Here is a 12,708-nt window from a genome sequence, read left to right as displayed (position 1 = left end):
AAGCACATATTCCAGAGCTTTGCCAGCGGCTTCTGCTGCAGAAAAGCTGCTGGAGAGAGGAAGTATTAGAATAGCAGTTTTCCTGTAACTGTGGCTATGTTGTCAGTTACTTTCACTACCCTTCCAAGAGCACGTGTAAACTCAGGAAACCAGGAACTTATGCCAGGTTAACTTTGATTTTACAGGATGCGAGAGAGACAAGTGGCAAAACAGTTGTCCTTCTTGGTAGCGCAACAAGGAAAACAAATCTCTCCAGTACATTCCACTCCTGAGCGTGAGTTGAATTATCCCGTTACAGCTAATTGTGTTTGTTAATGCGTACAGCAGTCAGTGACCCTAGCAAAGGAATATAGCCTTATTCACTCTTGCATACTACAGACAGCCTCAACTCAAACTGGAATTCACTGTTGTGGTGCTATACATATAAATCCAAAAAAAAAAAAAAGAACACGAATTCTCTAGTATGGAGCATGGTCTTGAATGAAGCAAGCTGGCCTCTACCGATAGATCATTAGTCCATCTAAAGCAGGAGTCCTCAATGTGGTGCCCGTGGGCACCATGGCACCTGCTGAAATCTTTCTTGGTGCCCACCACATTTTTAGAACATGGGTAGGGCCCAGTCTGCCTTTGACCCAGCAAGGCTTCTGATTGGCCATTGGAGATTCAATTGGCTGTGCAGATTTTTAAGAACATTGCTTTGGCAGCAGTTATCACCACAGCACAAGGCTCTTCACTGTGTGATTGAAGGTACATTGTGGCAGCCATTTTGGGGTTGGGTTTGCCTTTTGCAGTAGCCATTTTGTGGCAGCCATTTTATGCCCACTGTGCTGTGTTAGAATTCCAAAGATACCCACAAGCTCAAAAAGGTTGGGAACCCCTGATCCAGAGTATGATATGTTCTGAGTGGCAGCAATCCCTTAAAGTCTCAAGCAGAGAAAGATCTTTCTCAATATCAGCTGCTAGTGGCACTTTAGTTGATGCGGGATATAACCAGACACTGGGGGCAGGGAGATGTCTGTTGGGCACTCCATTATATCTTATGGCGATCAGTCCCCATAGGGTATAATGGAGAATAGATCTGTGAGTATCTGGGGCTCTGAGGGGGGGCTGTTTGTTGAGGTAGAGGCACCAAATTTTCAGCATAGCAACTAGTGCCTCTCCTCAAAAAACCCTCCCAAGTTTCAAAAAAATTGGACCACGGGGCCCAATTCTATGAGCCCCAAAAGAAGGTGCCCCCATCCTCCTGTATTTCCAATTGAGGGAAGGCATTTAAAAGGCAAATGGTCCCTTTAAATGTGATGGCCAGAACTCCCTTTGGAGTTCAATCATGCTTGTCACAACCTTGCTCCTGGCTCCACCCCCAAAGTCCTCAGATACTTCCTGAGTCAGACGTGGCAACCCTAAGTTAACCATGCAGGAAATGAAGAAGCTTCCTATATCACAGCAGATTTCTGCTTTGGGATCTTTAGCAAGATAACAGAAAGATGCCTGATTAGATACATTTAATTGTTCAAATAAATACACACATAAGTATGTCTAAAGCTGCCCTTGTTTAAATATACATGGACCACATAAGGTTAGGCTTACAATGTGATATCATTCTGTGGTAGCCAAATATATCAGGGGAGATTAGTGTGCATGAAATAATGTGAGTATGCTCACAGCTTTTGGGGTCAGAGGGCAGGGTTCAGTTTAGCAGCCTTGTAGTTCTAACCTGCAAACCACATTTTATGCCTTCTTCCCTGAGTTTAAACAAAAATGGCTCAGCATTGACACCTGTTGGAATGTAGGGGTGCTCTCAGTTACTAGCTTTCTCCAGAAATTGTAGAGCTTTTGGAAGTGATCAACAAACTGTCCTATCAGTATGATCCATAGCTCAGGTCTGACATAATCCAAATGGATCCCTGCAATCTTATCAGTTGGTCCAGACATACTGGCAGGGTCAGCCATAGGGAGCAATGAGCAGTGGTCCTTCCAAACCCTCATGATAGTGGGTACTTCACCTATGAATTATTTCTCATTGCTGGGGCAAATGTCACATGAGTCAAAGCTTTAGTGGTATGTGTGGATCTAGGAATGTCTAATGTATTTGTATTATTGCAGTAAGCTTTTCTCTCAGATGCCAGTGCTTATATCACCATAAACCATCATTTCAGTCCCAGTTAGTTGAGACATCAGAGTACAGATGGTCTAACGAACTGTGGTAGGCTGGGATTTCATTCTAGTAATTTGTTAACCACTGTTTCTGCTAGTTGTGGTTTGTTGTGACATCTGAATTTCCGAAACTGCAGTTTTGTTGAGTAGCAGTACCTCTTGTGGCTACCTAACCATGGAAATGTCAGTGTGGGACGGATGTCCTTCATACTGAAAGGTGGATGAGGAAGCAAAGCCAGAATTTATACACAACCCAGAATTTATTACCTACATCTGGAAGAGTAACTAGGTTTTGTTGAATGGGATTTGTGGGGATGCCCAAATGCAGCTAATGACAAAGAACTAGAAATTTTACAATTTAGATGCCATTTGAAAATAGTGTATGTAATGTACTGTGTGTGCACCTATTAATGATTTTATCCTGGGCCAGTGTAGCAGGTAGCCCTGGTTCCCATTTTCTGCTATGGCTGCTGTTTGATGAAGATCTAAGAAACAAAGACTGGTGCCCAGTGCAACAGTGGTGGAACAATGAGCCTGCAAAGGTTGGATCCAAAGAGCTGCAAGCAGAGCTTGGCTAGCAGAGTGGATTATCCTGCTTCTCCATGTGCCTCCCAAAATGGTGCTTCAAAGCGAATAGTTGGGCTACAGTAAGACAGGGGGTGGCAGTAGAAGTGGAGAATTTGCAGAATGACAGATCTCTGCTTGTATAGACTTCTGCTCATGGAAAGGCACATCTGGATCCAATTTTGTGTCACCATGCAGAGGCTGTTTTCAAATGGTCTTTGCACAAGAAGAATCCCACATAGACTACCTCTATGGCTATTGCTGAAAACCACTCTAAAATGGGCAAAACAAACCATGATTAACTAATGTAATATTATCAGTCCCAGGAGGAGAACCAATTTCCACAGACAAGACTACATGTATACTCTTATTTGATTGTCTCAGTAAAATTTTAAACATACCCTGGTTATTTAAAGTTGCACAGAAGAAACTGGCAAATATAAACTACAACTCCAGATTTTATCTTATCTAGAACTAGGATGCAATTTTTAAAAAGACTAAATGGAAATCTTCTGAAATATATGAATTTTAATTAGACATTGGCTTAACTATCATTTAATTTGAATTATTAGTGCATATTTAGACAAGAGGTCATATGCAACATAGTGTTTTTGTGTGCAATACAATGTGTATACAGTATACATTCTTTGTTGTTTTATATTCTTTAGATAATAAACAACTCAGAACTATTTCATACGTTCTGTCCCAAGAGCCTCCATCTTCAACAGGCTGGACTAAGATTCCTGTCATTCCAGCTGAACAAAGGGGAAGTGAAGAAATCACCTATAACATCTCTTGCTGTGATTTCACCATTGCAGGTGGAAAGGTAACTCTTGCTCTTGGGTCTTAACCTTCCATGTTGACATCCCTGTCCCTGTCTATAGTCTTGGGCTTACACATCACCTATGAAAATGCGGAACTAGAGAAGACTCAGAGACCTCCATGTCTACATAATAGATCACACTCTGGACAATCAGTTGGCGCAGCCCCTTTAAGCTGCACTGCTTCAGTATGTTTGACTGCTCCTCCTTATAAAGAATATTCATGGTATATGAAAGGTTAGTCTGTCAATGAAAACAGTGCTAACTTAGCTTTTATCCCAGAAGGGTAAGTTTTATGTATGTGTAAGAGGGGTATAGTATGACGAGTAGTCTGTCATTTTTTAAATGTGACCCCCCCACCACCACCTTTGCAGTTTTAATTGGTAGATTTCAGGAGGAATTATTTTACCTGGTTTCTCAGTAGTACTGTCAACAGGACCAAAAGATAGAGAGTTTCCTGGATGCTACCACTTCAGGATGCAGGTGGAAGCGCTGCATGTTCTAATATCCCTGTAGAGTCAAGTCTTTGCACATATAAACCCAGTACTTGAAATGGGATGAGAGGCTGTCCTGCCTTTTTAGGTCATCCAAATCCATGCCCTTTATATTTGAACAGATGAAACCCCTCCCAGCATAGAATAGGTTTGCTGAATATTAAGGCATTGTTCACTAATGTTTTAAAGGTCATTTATAATGTACCTGCAGTCATTTCAAAGAGTGCATGCCTAATATGAGCTTGTGAAAGAAACAGTTGTATTGTTTCAGTTGTTTGCCACCTCTGGTAGGTCTCTGGAGAAGCACAGTGTAAGTTTCATAAATAAAAATCTGTGCAGCAGATGGTGCAAAATGGAGCACAAGTTAAATTTCATTTGGCCTAATCTGGAAAAAAGAATGTTTTTTTTCTCCAACTCATAATAATAATAAATTGTCATCAAGTTGCAATCAATTGATGGTTGGCCACTCTGTGAGAAAGGATACTGGACTGTTAGACCACTGGTGTGATCCAGCAGGGCTCTTCTTATGTTCTTAGGACAACATTTTATGGGGTTTTCAAGGCAAGAGATGAGCAAAGGTGGTTTGACATTGCCTTCCTCTGCATAGCAACACTAGTCTTTCTTGGTGGTCTCCATCCCACTACTAACCATGGTTGACCCTGCTTTGCTTCCAAACTGTCACAAGCGCTGACTTTATCCACTGGGAAACCCTACTTATATCCCACAGAAGCTGGGAGTGTCAGAACCTGGAAATGTCAACCCATTCATTAAATTAATCAATGCCAAGGGGTGTGACAAAGTTCAACTTTTTGTGTTTCTGGTTGCCACCATCCTCTTCCTATTGTTCTTGCTTTTGAAAGCTGATTCTCATGCAGATAAGGACAGTTTTTCCTTATCTCTTCTTCTCTCTCCTTGCGCAGTTATTGAAGAACCAGTTCTTGCAACAATACTACAAAAATGGTGTAAAGTTTCTAACTATGTTTCCGGATGGGACGGCGCAAATATTGTATCCTTTTGTGGCTTATCTTATGTCACTGGCAGGAGCATCTGAAACATATTTTGACAATATCTGAGTGAAGTGTATTTAAAGTCCCATTGGTTTCACTGAAAGGGTTAAGCATTAGTTTAAAACTCACCTGCTGAAAACATTGAGACTTAAAATCACTCAACACTGGCTGACTTGTGGCCTTAGTCATGAATAATTGTACTGTAGTGGGTAAAGCACTGTAGATGAATTGGGGCGAACTGACGTCAGTTATATATCCACCCATGTTGCTCACTTGCAGTCCCTAAACAGAACCACACCTTTCTAAGTCCATTGAAGTCAGTATGCTCTGAAGGTGGAACACTGCTAAAGAAAACACTGTTGGTGACTTTAGGCCAGTCCTTCTTCCTCAGCTTAATGCCGAGGATAAAAGAGGAGAAGCTCCTCGTGTGTGTCATCATGAGCTCCTTGGGAGAACAGAGAGATGAAAAAATGATGACATTTACACACAGAGCAATCAAGAAGCACCAGTGTGGAACAGTGAGTGGGGTGTAAAACCAGGACTGGGGAGTCCCCATGGTGAAATCCTTACTCAGCCATGAATATCACTTAGGTATCACTAAGATACCAGCCCTTAGCTTGTATCTAGACCTGGGTTTTTTTGTAGCAGGAACTCCTTTGCATATTAGGCTACACCTCCCTGGTGTAGCCAATCCTCCAAGAGCTTACAGGGCTCTTCTTACAGGGCCTACTGTAAGCTCTTGGAGGATTGGCTACATCGGGGGTGTAGCCTAATATGCAAAGGAGTTCCTGCTACAAAAAAAAGCCCTGATCCAGACAAAGTGTTCTAATAGCAAAATGAATTTTTCCTGCCTCCCTCCTCCCACTACAGGCAATTAATCTCCATAAAATGCTCCTCCTAGGAGAAAGGGGATCTTAAGGAATGATGTAAAGGGGGGAAAGAGCAGGAGGAGGGAATTGGTAACAAGTCCAGATTTGGTTTGGCTCCATCCTCTTGTCTCTCGACCTACCCTAGATCAAGTTTTCATGTGTATGTGGACAAGTGAACATATCATAGGTTGCATCCAGACTAATGTTTTCATGCGTGCGAGGACTGACCCCCATGGAACTTGCTTTTCCTGCGCCCCCCCCTCCCATGGCATCCTGAAATGCCACCCAAACTCCTGTTCCTGGGGAGAGGAGACTAACAGGACTGGGAAGGCATTTTAGACAGCTCTCGGAGGTAAGAAATCACACTTAATGAGCATCTGCAAAAACATCAGTCTGAATGCAGACCTATGCCCGCAGAATGGAACATTGGAACTGAAACTGTGAGAGCATCTTGCTTAGAGAAATGACCACAACACATGCCACTTATAACTGGCTTTCAGAAATTCTAGGCACTATTTCCTGGGTGGCATCCAATTAAATATGTTCAAGAACTAATTAATCGAAGATGGCCCAAAAACCTGGTAATGCAGCAACATTCCTAAGCAAGCAACTGGGCTGTAGGATCCTTATCCCTGTGCAGCTATCCCTCTGGAAATCTGGCAGTTATTGTTGTGCAAAAGAAGGAGAGTAACGGTTATATTTGTATTGTGCAAGAAGACAGCTCTGAGAATGCAAGCATCCAAGCGGTATTTGAATCCTCTGGACAAGGGACTTGCTATCATCCCAATGGAATTGTATGGTATGTCCATTTGGGTTTCTCTCTCTCTCTCTGGATTTAGAGTGGATTATGCATATCTGTCTTTTGTATTTAAAAAGAGTCGGTAGATTTTATTGTTTTATCAATACATCCAGTGTGATCTAGCACTCCCTTTTTGATGGTTAGAGAGCTGCTGCCTTGCCTTGACACTAAGCATGTGTGAAACTTTCATTAAATTCCAAATGGTAAAAGCAGTTAGCCCAAAGAATATTGGACTTTGAAAGTGCACATGTTTTCTGTTTCAGTATATTTGCCTTAGGTGCTCTAACACAAATACTGGCAATAATCCTCTTCATCTTCTTCCATCTAGCAATAGTGGCTCAGCCAGTTTTAAACTGAAATGGGAAGATATTGGAAGTGTGATCTGGCTCACAGGGGAATGGAGAGCAAAAGGCAGAAAAGGGTTCAGACGGGAGTCTGAGCAAGTTGCTGGGCCAGGGATGAGCGCCAGTCAGGAAGAAGTGGTGAGAGAAGAGCGGTAAGGTTGCCGCCACCCATCTTTAGAAGGGGCAGACTGGCCAGAGGGTCACTGCAATATTGTGAGGGCAGAAATAATCCCTCTAGTTTACCAAGCCTGGCTATGGAGAGGAGGTTCTTACGAGCTGGTTGGGATTGTGTCACAGCAAGCAAGTTGAAGTTTTGAGGCATACAGTGAAGAAGAAGATATTGGATTTATATCCCACCCTCCACTCTGAATCTCAGAGTGGCTCACAATCTCCTTTACCTTCCTCCTTTACCCACAACAGACACCCTGTGAGCTGGGTGGGGCTGAGAGGACTCTCACAGCAGCTGCCCTTTCAAGGACAACCTCTGCCAGAGCTATGGCTAACCCAAGGCCACTCCAGCAGGTGCAAGTGGAGGAGTGGGGAATCAAACCCGGTTCTCCCAGATAAGAGTCCGCACACTTAACCCCTACATCAAACTGGCTCTCGCCTTCAGTGAATCTGCTAGGGGAGCAAGTAAGAACTCATTCTTTACCGTGGGTGAAAGCCAATGTGGGCCAGTACTGCATACCAGTAGGGGAGGAAAGTGGCCCATGTGGTACCTCCCATCTTCTGATTTGTGCCCCATCCCCCACCCGGGAAACAGTCCTGATAAAAATATGTTAGTTACTTTCACCGCAGGTTTTAGGGTTGCAGACCAGGGGCTGAATCCAACCAACTTTAATGGACAGGAAAGAGGGTTCCTTTGGATCAACCAAAGAAAGGCTATGCTAGGAATCATGGGACCTGCGTGGACATAGGCCATTTAGAAGGAGAGCCTGTAGTAAAGAGGAGGATCAGAAAAGACTGTATTTACAAAACTGGCTGGATACAATTCAAAGTCTGAGGGTGTACATGGAGGGCAAACGGAAGAGGAAGAATCATGTATGCCGTTCTGAGCATTTCGTAAGAAGAGCAGGATAAATATATAGGACAAACAATATGGATGTCTTTTTTTTCCTTATTGAGCTCATTTCGAATTATTATCTTACTCCTGTAGGATAAATATTACAGTTCGAGGAGGACATTATTCAGACCATGGTGGCAGCAAAGTGAGAACATGGATCTGGCCCAACCACTTGCAGAAGTACACTCCCACTGTAGAATTTAAGCCTGTATTTGTGTCCTTGAACCAGAATGTTGGTGTCAGGATTCTTGGGCAAGAAAAAGTTGCCATTTCCTTCCTGGCAATGGGGAAGCAAGCAAAAATCAACGTAGGAACCAAAGTGAAGGTACTTCATTTTGAAGGATCCAGAGGATGAATAAATTCACATGCTCTTGTAATCTGCAGTAGAGTAGGGAAAATGTGGGATTGTTTTGCAGCTGATGGCAGAAACCTTAGTAAAAAAATTTCTTCAAACTATTAGAGGTATTAGAAGACTGAAGACTGGAACAAAATTGATCTGGGTTGTACAGGACAATTGATTATCATTTGATCAAATAAATGGCGGGGGGGGGATATCCAGAAATTTAAATAATTGAAATATCCTGTTCTGAAATAACAGATCTTTATATATTTACAAAACATTGCAACAATATATACAAGCAAAGTAGACTGGGATAATCAATCATGTTGGATAATCAACTGTGTATTGAAACCAATGGATTAGACTGCAGTAACTCAGCATACAATATCACTACATGGCAAAAGGATGTTTGTGAGGCCTCCTAAGAATCTGGCCTTTTGGCTTAGTCAATTGCATACATGCAGAGTGTTGTTTCTTATTGTATGCCTTCTAGTCTTGCTCCAGAGAATACAGGTACAGGCTGCTGATCTGTTTGCTGTTTCGGTATAATTTTTTTTACTATTATATCATGAGCCATTGTTGTCCATTGAAGGAGGACAATTTAGGCCAAAATGTGTTGGGTTGCAATAGTTTCCTTTTGTAAACATTGTATGTTTATGTTGTCATGAGGCTAAAGTTTGGCCCATGAATGGTTTTAACCGTATAATAATAAATACATGAATTTCTGATAATATTTAGGTTTTGCATATAGTTTTTAATTATTGGCCCTCTATTAGTTGAATAAAAGGAGCCTGCTGGCTTTGACCAAAGATCCATCTAGATCAGCATCCTGTTTCCTGCAAAGTCCACTGGCGACTGGCATGAATGGCATGCCACCTTTGAACATGAAGATTCCGTTTAGTCATTGTTGCTAATAAGGATTCAATAGAACTATCCCCTGTGAGCTTGTTCAATCCACTCTAATACTCACTTGCTCCAATGGCCCTCATTGCATGTTGCGGCATTGGATGCTGTAAACTGAAAAAGTACTTTCTTTAGTTTGTTCAGAATCTATTGCCAATCAATGTAATTGAGTGCTCCTGAGTTCTAAAAACATGGGAAGAGAAACTCTTATCTCTAGCCATTTTCTGCACACTATGCATACTGTTTAAATCTTCATCACATCCTCTCCTGCTCATTTTTCAAAACCAAGAAGTTCCCAAACACATTGCCCTTTCCATATAGGAATGATCCTTTAACCTCATGGGTAATTTTGGTTGCTCTTTTTCTGCAACACCAGCTGTATGCTAACTTTTTTGAGATGCGACTATAGAACTGTGACAATTGTCCAAATATAAGAGTGCTCCAATATACCATTTATTGCAAAAAAAAAAAAAAAATTGAAATGCTATCAGTTTTATTGTCAGTCCCCTTCTTTGGAATCCCAATCAATGAGTTTTCCTTTTTTTAAAAATCACTATTACATAAAAGAGATCCTTTCTGGAGCTCTTTGCAATCAGTTTGAGTTTTCACCATCTTGAATGATGAGTCATGTATGAACAAATTCATTGCTGAATCCTGTAAAGATTACTGGTGTGATCTCCAAATGCTTCCTTCCCTCTAGTCTAAGAACAATATTCCTACCTCACCCCACTTTTTTTACTTAAACCAGTTACCCATCTTTGAGAATACACCACTCTTGTAGCCCATGACTGTTACATTTACTCAGGGTTCTTTTATGAGGGACTTTATCAATAGTATTGTGGATTGGTTTTTTGTTTGGGAGGGGGCGAGGTTTGGGAAGAGAGAGATCACCCTTCCCATAAGTTTTTCAACACTTCAAAAACAAACTCTAAAGAGCCCTGACCTCGATAGCCCAGGCAAGCTTGATCTTGTCATATCTTGAAAGCTAAGCAGTACTGACCCTGTCAAGTGCTTGGATGGGAGACCTCCTTGGAATACCAGGGCTGGGACACAGAGGTAGGCAATGGCAAGCCATCTCTCTGAATGTCCAAATCCCCCTAGGGTTCACCGGAAGTCAGCCATGACTTCCGTGCACACATGTACATACAAAAAAAAATCACCCTCAAAACAAACTAAAGAGTTTGTGAGGTAAGACTTCTCTTTCTAGGATCCATGCTCAGTCTCCTCAAGAAGGCATCTTTTTATGATTATCAGTCTATCTTTTGCAATGCCTTTTACCAATTTGCTTGGGAGACATATTAGACTAAAAGTCCTGTAATTTCCTGACAATCCTGGCATCCCTCCTCTCCCCCCTCCCATGGCATTATTTGAGACAATGTGTGCAGTCTATTGAATTTCTGTTGGACAGAAGTACTATGTTGCTTTGTTAACTCTGTTTTTTCTTTCCATAAAGCCATCCACAAATCACCATCCATGGCCAAGGCACGTGTCTGAAGATGACCTTGTGCTGTTTGCAAGCAGAATAAAGATTCTCAAGGTGTTTGCTAAATTGCATGGCTGTTTAGAATTTTCTTCCAATGATCAGTGGACTAAAATTCAGTTCCCTTCATACATTTCGAAACAGGCTTTGAAGTTGATGGACCTTTGTAGAGAGTCTGCTATAAATGCTACTCTGGACAATTTAATCATGTCAATAATAAACATTTCAGCCTGATTAGTATTATGAGCTAGTTTTTCATTGTTCTTAAGAAGGTCTACAAGTATGGTAAATTCTATACCAGTGTCTTACTGCTGTGGTTGAATGGCTATAGGTAAACAAATTGAATCTGAATCCTGACATGGTGGAAGTAGTGTTGGTTAAGAGAGAGAGGGTTTTACTGGTTCCAGCCTTATTTCTGGAGAAGTAAGTTAATGCAGCTGCAAAAATGCTTTCTTCTACTTTACTGGAGAACATTGACAGGTCTTGACTGGGCTGATCTGATTACATGCTGTGGTTACATCAAGGCTAGACTATTGTAATGCACTCTACATAAGTCTGCCCTTAAAGTCAACCTGGAAATTCCAGTTGGTATAGACCCCTGTAGCCCAATTACAGTTGGGTGCTAGGCGAAATATGCATTTCACAGCCATTCTGTAGTCACTCCATTGATTGCTGATCAGTTACTGATTTAATTGAAGGTTCTGGTTATCACCTACAAAGCCCTTAGCAGCCTTGGACCAACACAGCTGGAGGAATGATCTCTGCTACTATGCTCCTCCACAACAGCTTCACTTATCTGAACAGAGTTGCCCCTGAAGCTCAGACCAGAACCAACAGGTTGAAATTAAACCAAAAGAATTTTTGGCTAAACATTAGGAAGAACTTCCTAACAGAGCAGTTCCTCAGCTCTCTTGGGAGGTGGTGGGCTCTCCCTCTTTGGAGATTTTTAAACAGAGGCTAGATGGCCATCTGACAGCAATGCCAATTCTGTGAGTTCAGGCAGATCATGAGAAGGAGGGCAGGAAGGGTTGCATCAGTGCTTAGTTCTTGTGGCCCTTTCTTACATGCCCAAGGAAATGTCAGGAAGCGATTTTTCTCCAGGCCACTTTGGGCAGAAATCCTGGAGGGGTTTTGCCATCTTCTGGCCATGGAACAGGGGTCACTGGGTGTGTGGGAAGGGAGGCATTTGTGAAGTTCCTGCATTGTGCAGGGGGTTGGACTAGATGACTCTGGAGGTCCCTGCCAACTCTATTATTCTGTGATTGTAATCCTTCTGCAAGTGCCACTCTGCAAATGAATAAGACCAACAACTGTCTGTTTATGCATATTCTCTGTTGCAGCTTCCACCTCATAGAACAGTTTGCTTGAGGAGGTCAGGAAGTCCTCCCACTGTTCTATCGTTTTATTAAATGTGCAAAATATAAATATTCAAGAGGACATAATAACATCAACAGTACAATGGCTAGTGGTTAAACCCAACAACTGGAATAAGTAGCAAGAAGTATGATAAAACAATAAAGATACACCTTTATTTCATGTTCTGTACTGATGCTTCAATTAAAAAGGAGCAGCATCAAAATGCACACCGTAGAACACTTGGCTCATTTTACCTTTCTTTCTCTCCCCCCATTGCATTATTTAGCCAACATGTGCAATTCTAAGTAGAGTTTTATCCTTCAAAATCAGTTGACATCAATGGGTTTAGAAAAATATAAAACTGTTTAGGATTGCACTGATGGAACCTGGTATATTTGCTTATAGAAGATAACATAAGCCTTACAATGGCAAAAAAGTAAAGACATACAAAGCATGTCCAGAAATCTGTCTGTGGCTTCAGTGTATTATTGAAGAATAATTTGGAGAAGCTTCA

At 41.8% G+C, this 12,708-nt stretch overlaps 1 protein-coding gene across 1 annotated transcript in view; it reads left to right on the top strand.

Moving 5' to 3' along the window:
* Window positions 1-11,075, top strand: part of ERICH6 (glutamate rich 6) — a 42,411-nt gene extending 31,336 nt beyond the window's left edge. Inside the window, exons 13-18 of the mRNA XM_060242343.1 lie at window positions 186-274; window positions 3,387-3,544; window positions 4,954-5,039; window positions 6,550-6,708; window positions 8,209-8,440; window positions 10,812-11,075. Coding sequence (XP_060098326.1) covers window positions 186-274; window positions 3,387-3,544; window positions 4,954-5,039; window positions 6,550-6,708; window positions 8,209-8,440; window positions 10,812-11,072 — 985 coding nt within the window. The 3' untranslated portion in view covers window positions 11,073-11,075. The remainder of the gene's footprint in view (window positions 1-185; window positions 275-3,386; window positions 3,545-4,953; window positions 5,040-6,549; window positions 6,709-8,208; window positions 8,441-10,811) is intronic.
* The last annotated feature ends 1,633 nt before the right edge of the window (window positions 11,076-12,708 follow it).

Source organism: Heteronotia binoei, chromosome 6 (genome assembly GCF_032191835.1).
Source record: "Heteronotia binoei isolate CCM8104 ecotype False Entrance Well chromosome 6, APGP_CSIRO_Hbin_v1, whole genome shotgun sequence".
Classification (NCBI taxonomy): domain Eukaryota; kingdom Metazoa; phylum Chordata; class Lepidosauria; order Squamata; family Gekkonidae; genus Heteronotia; species Heteronotia binoei.
Note: the sequence above shows the minus strand (reverse complement) of the source record. Positions and strands in the feature narration are given on the sequence as shown.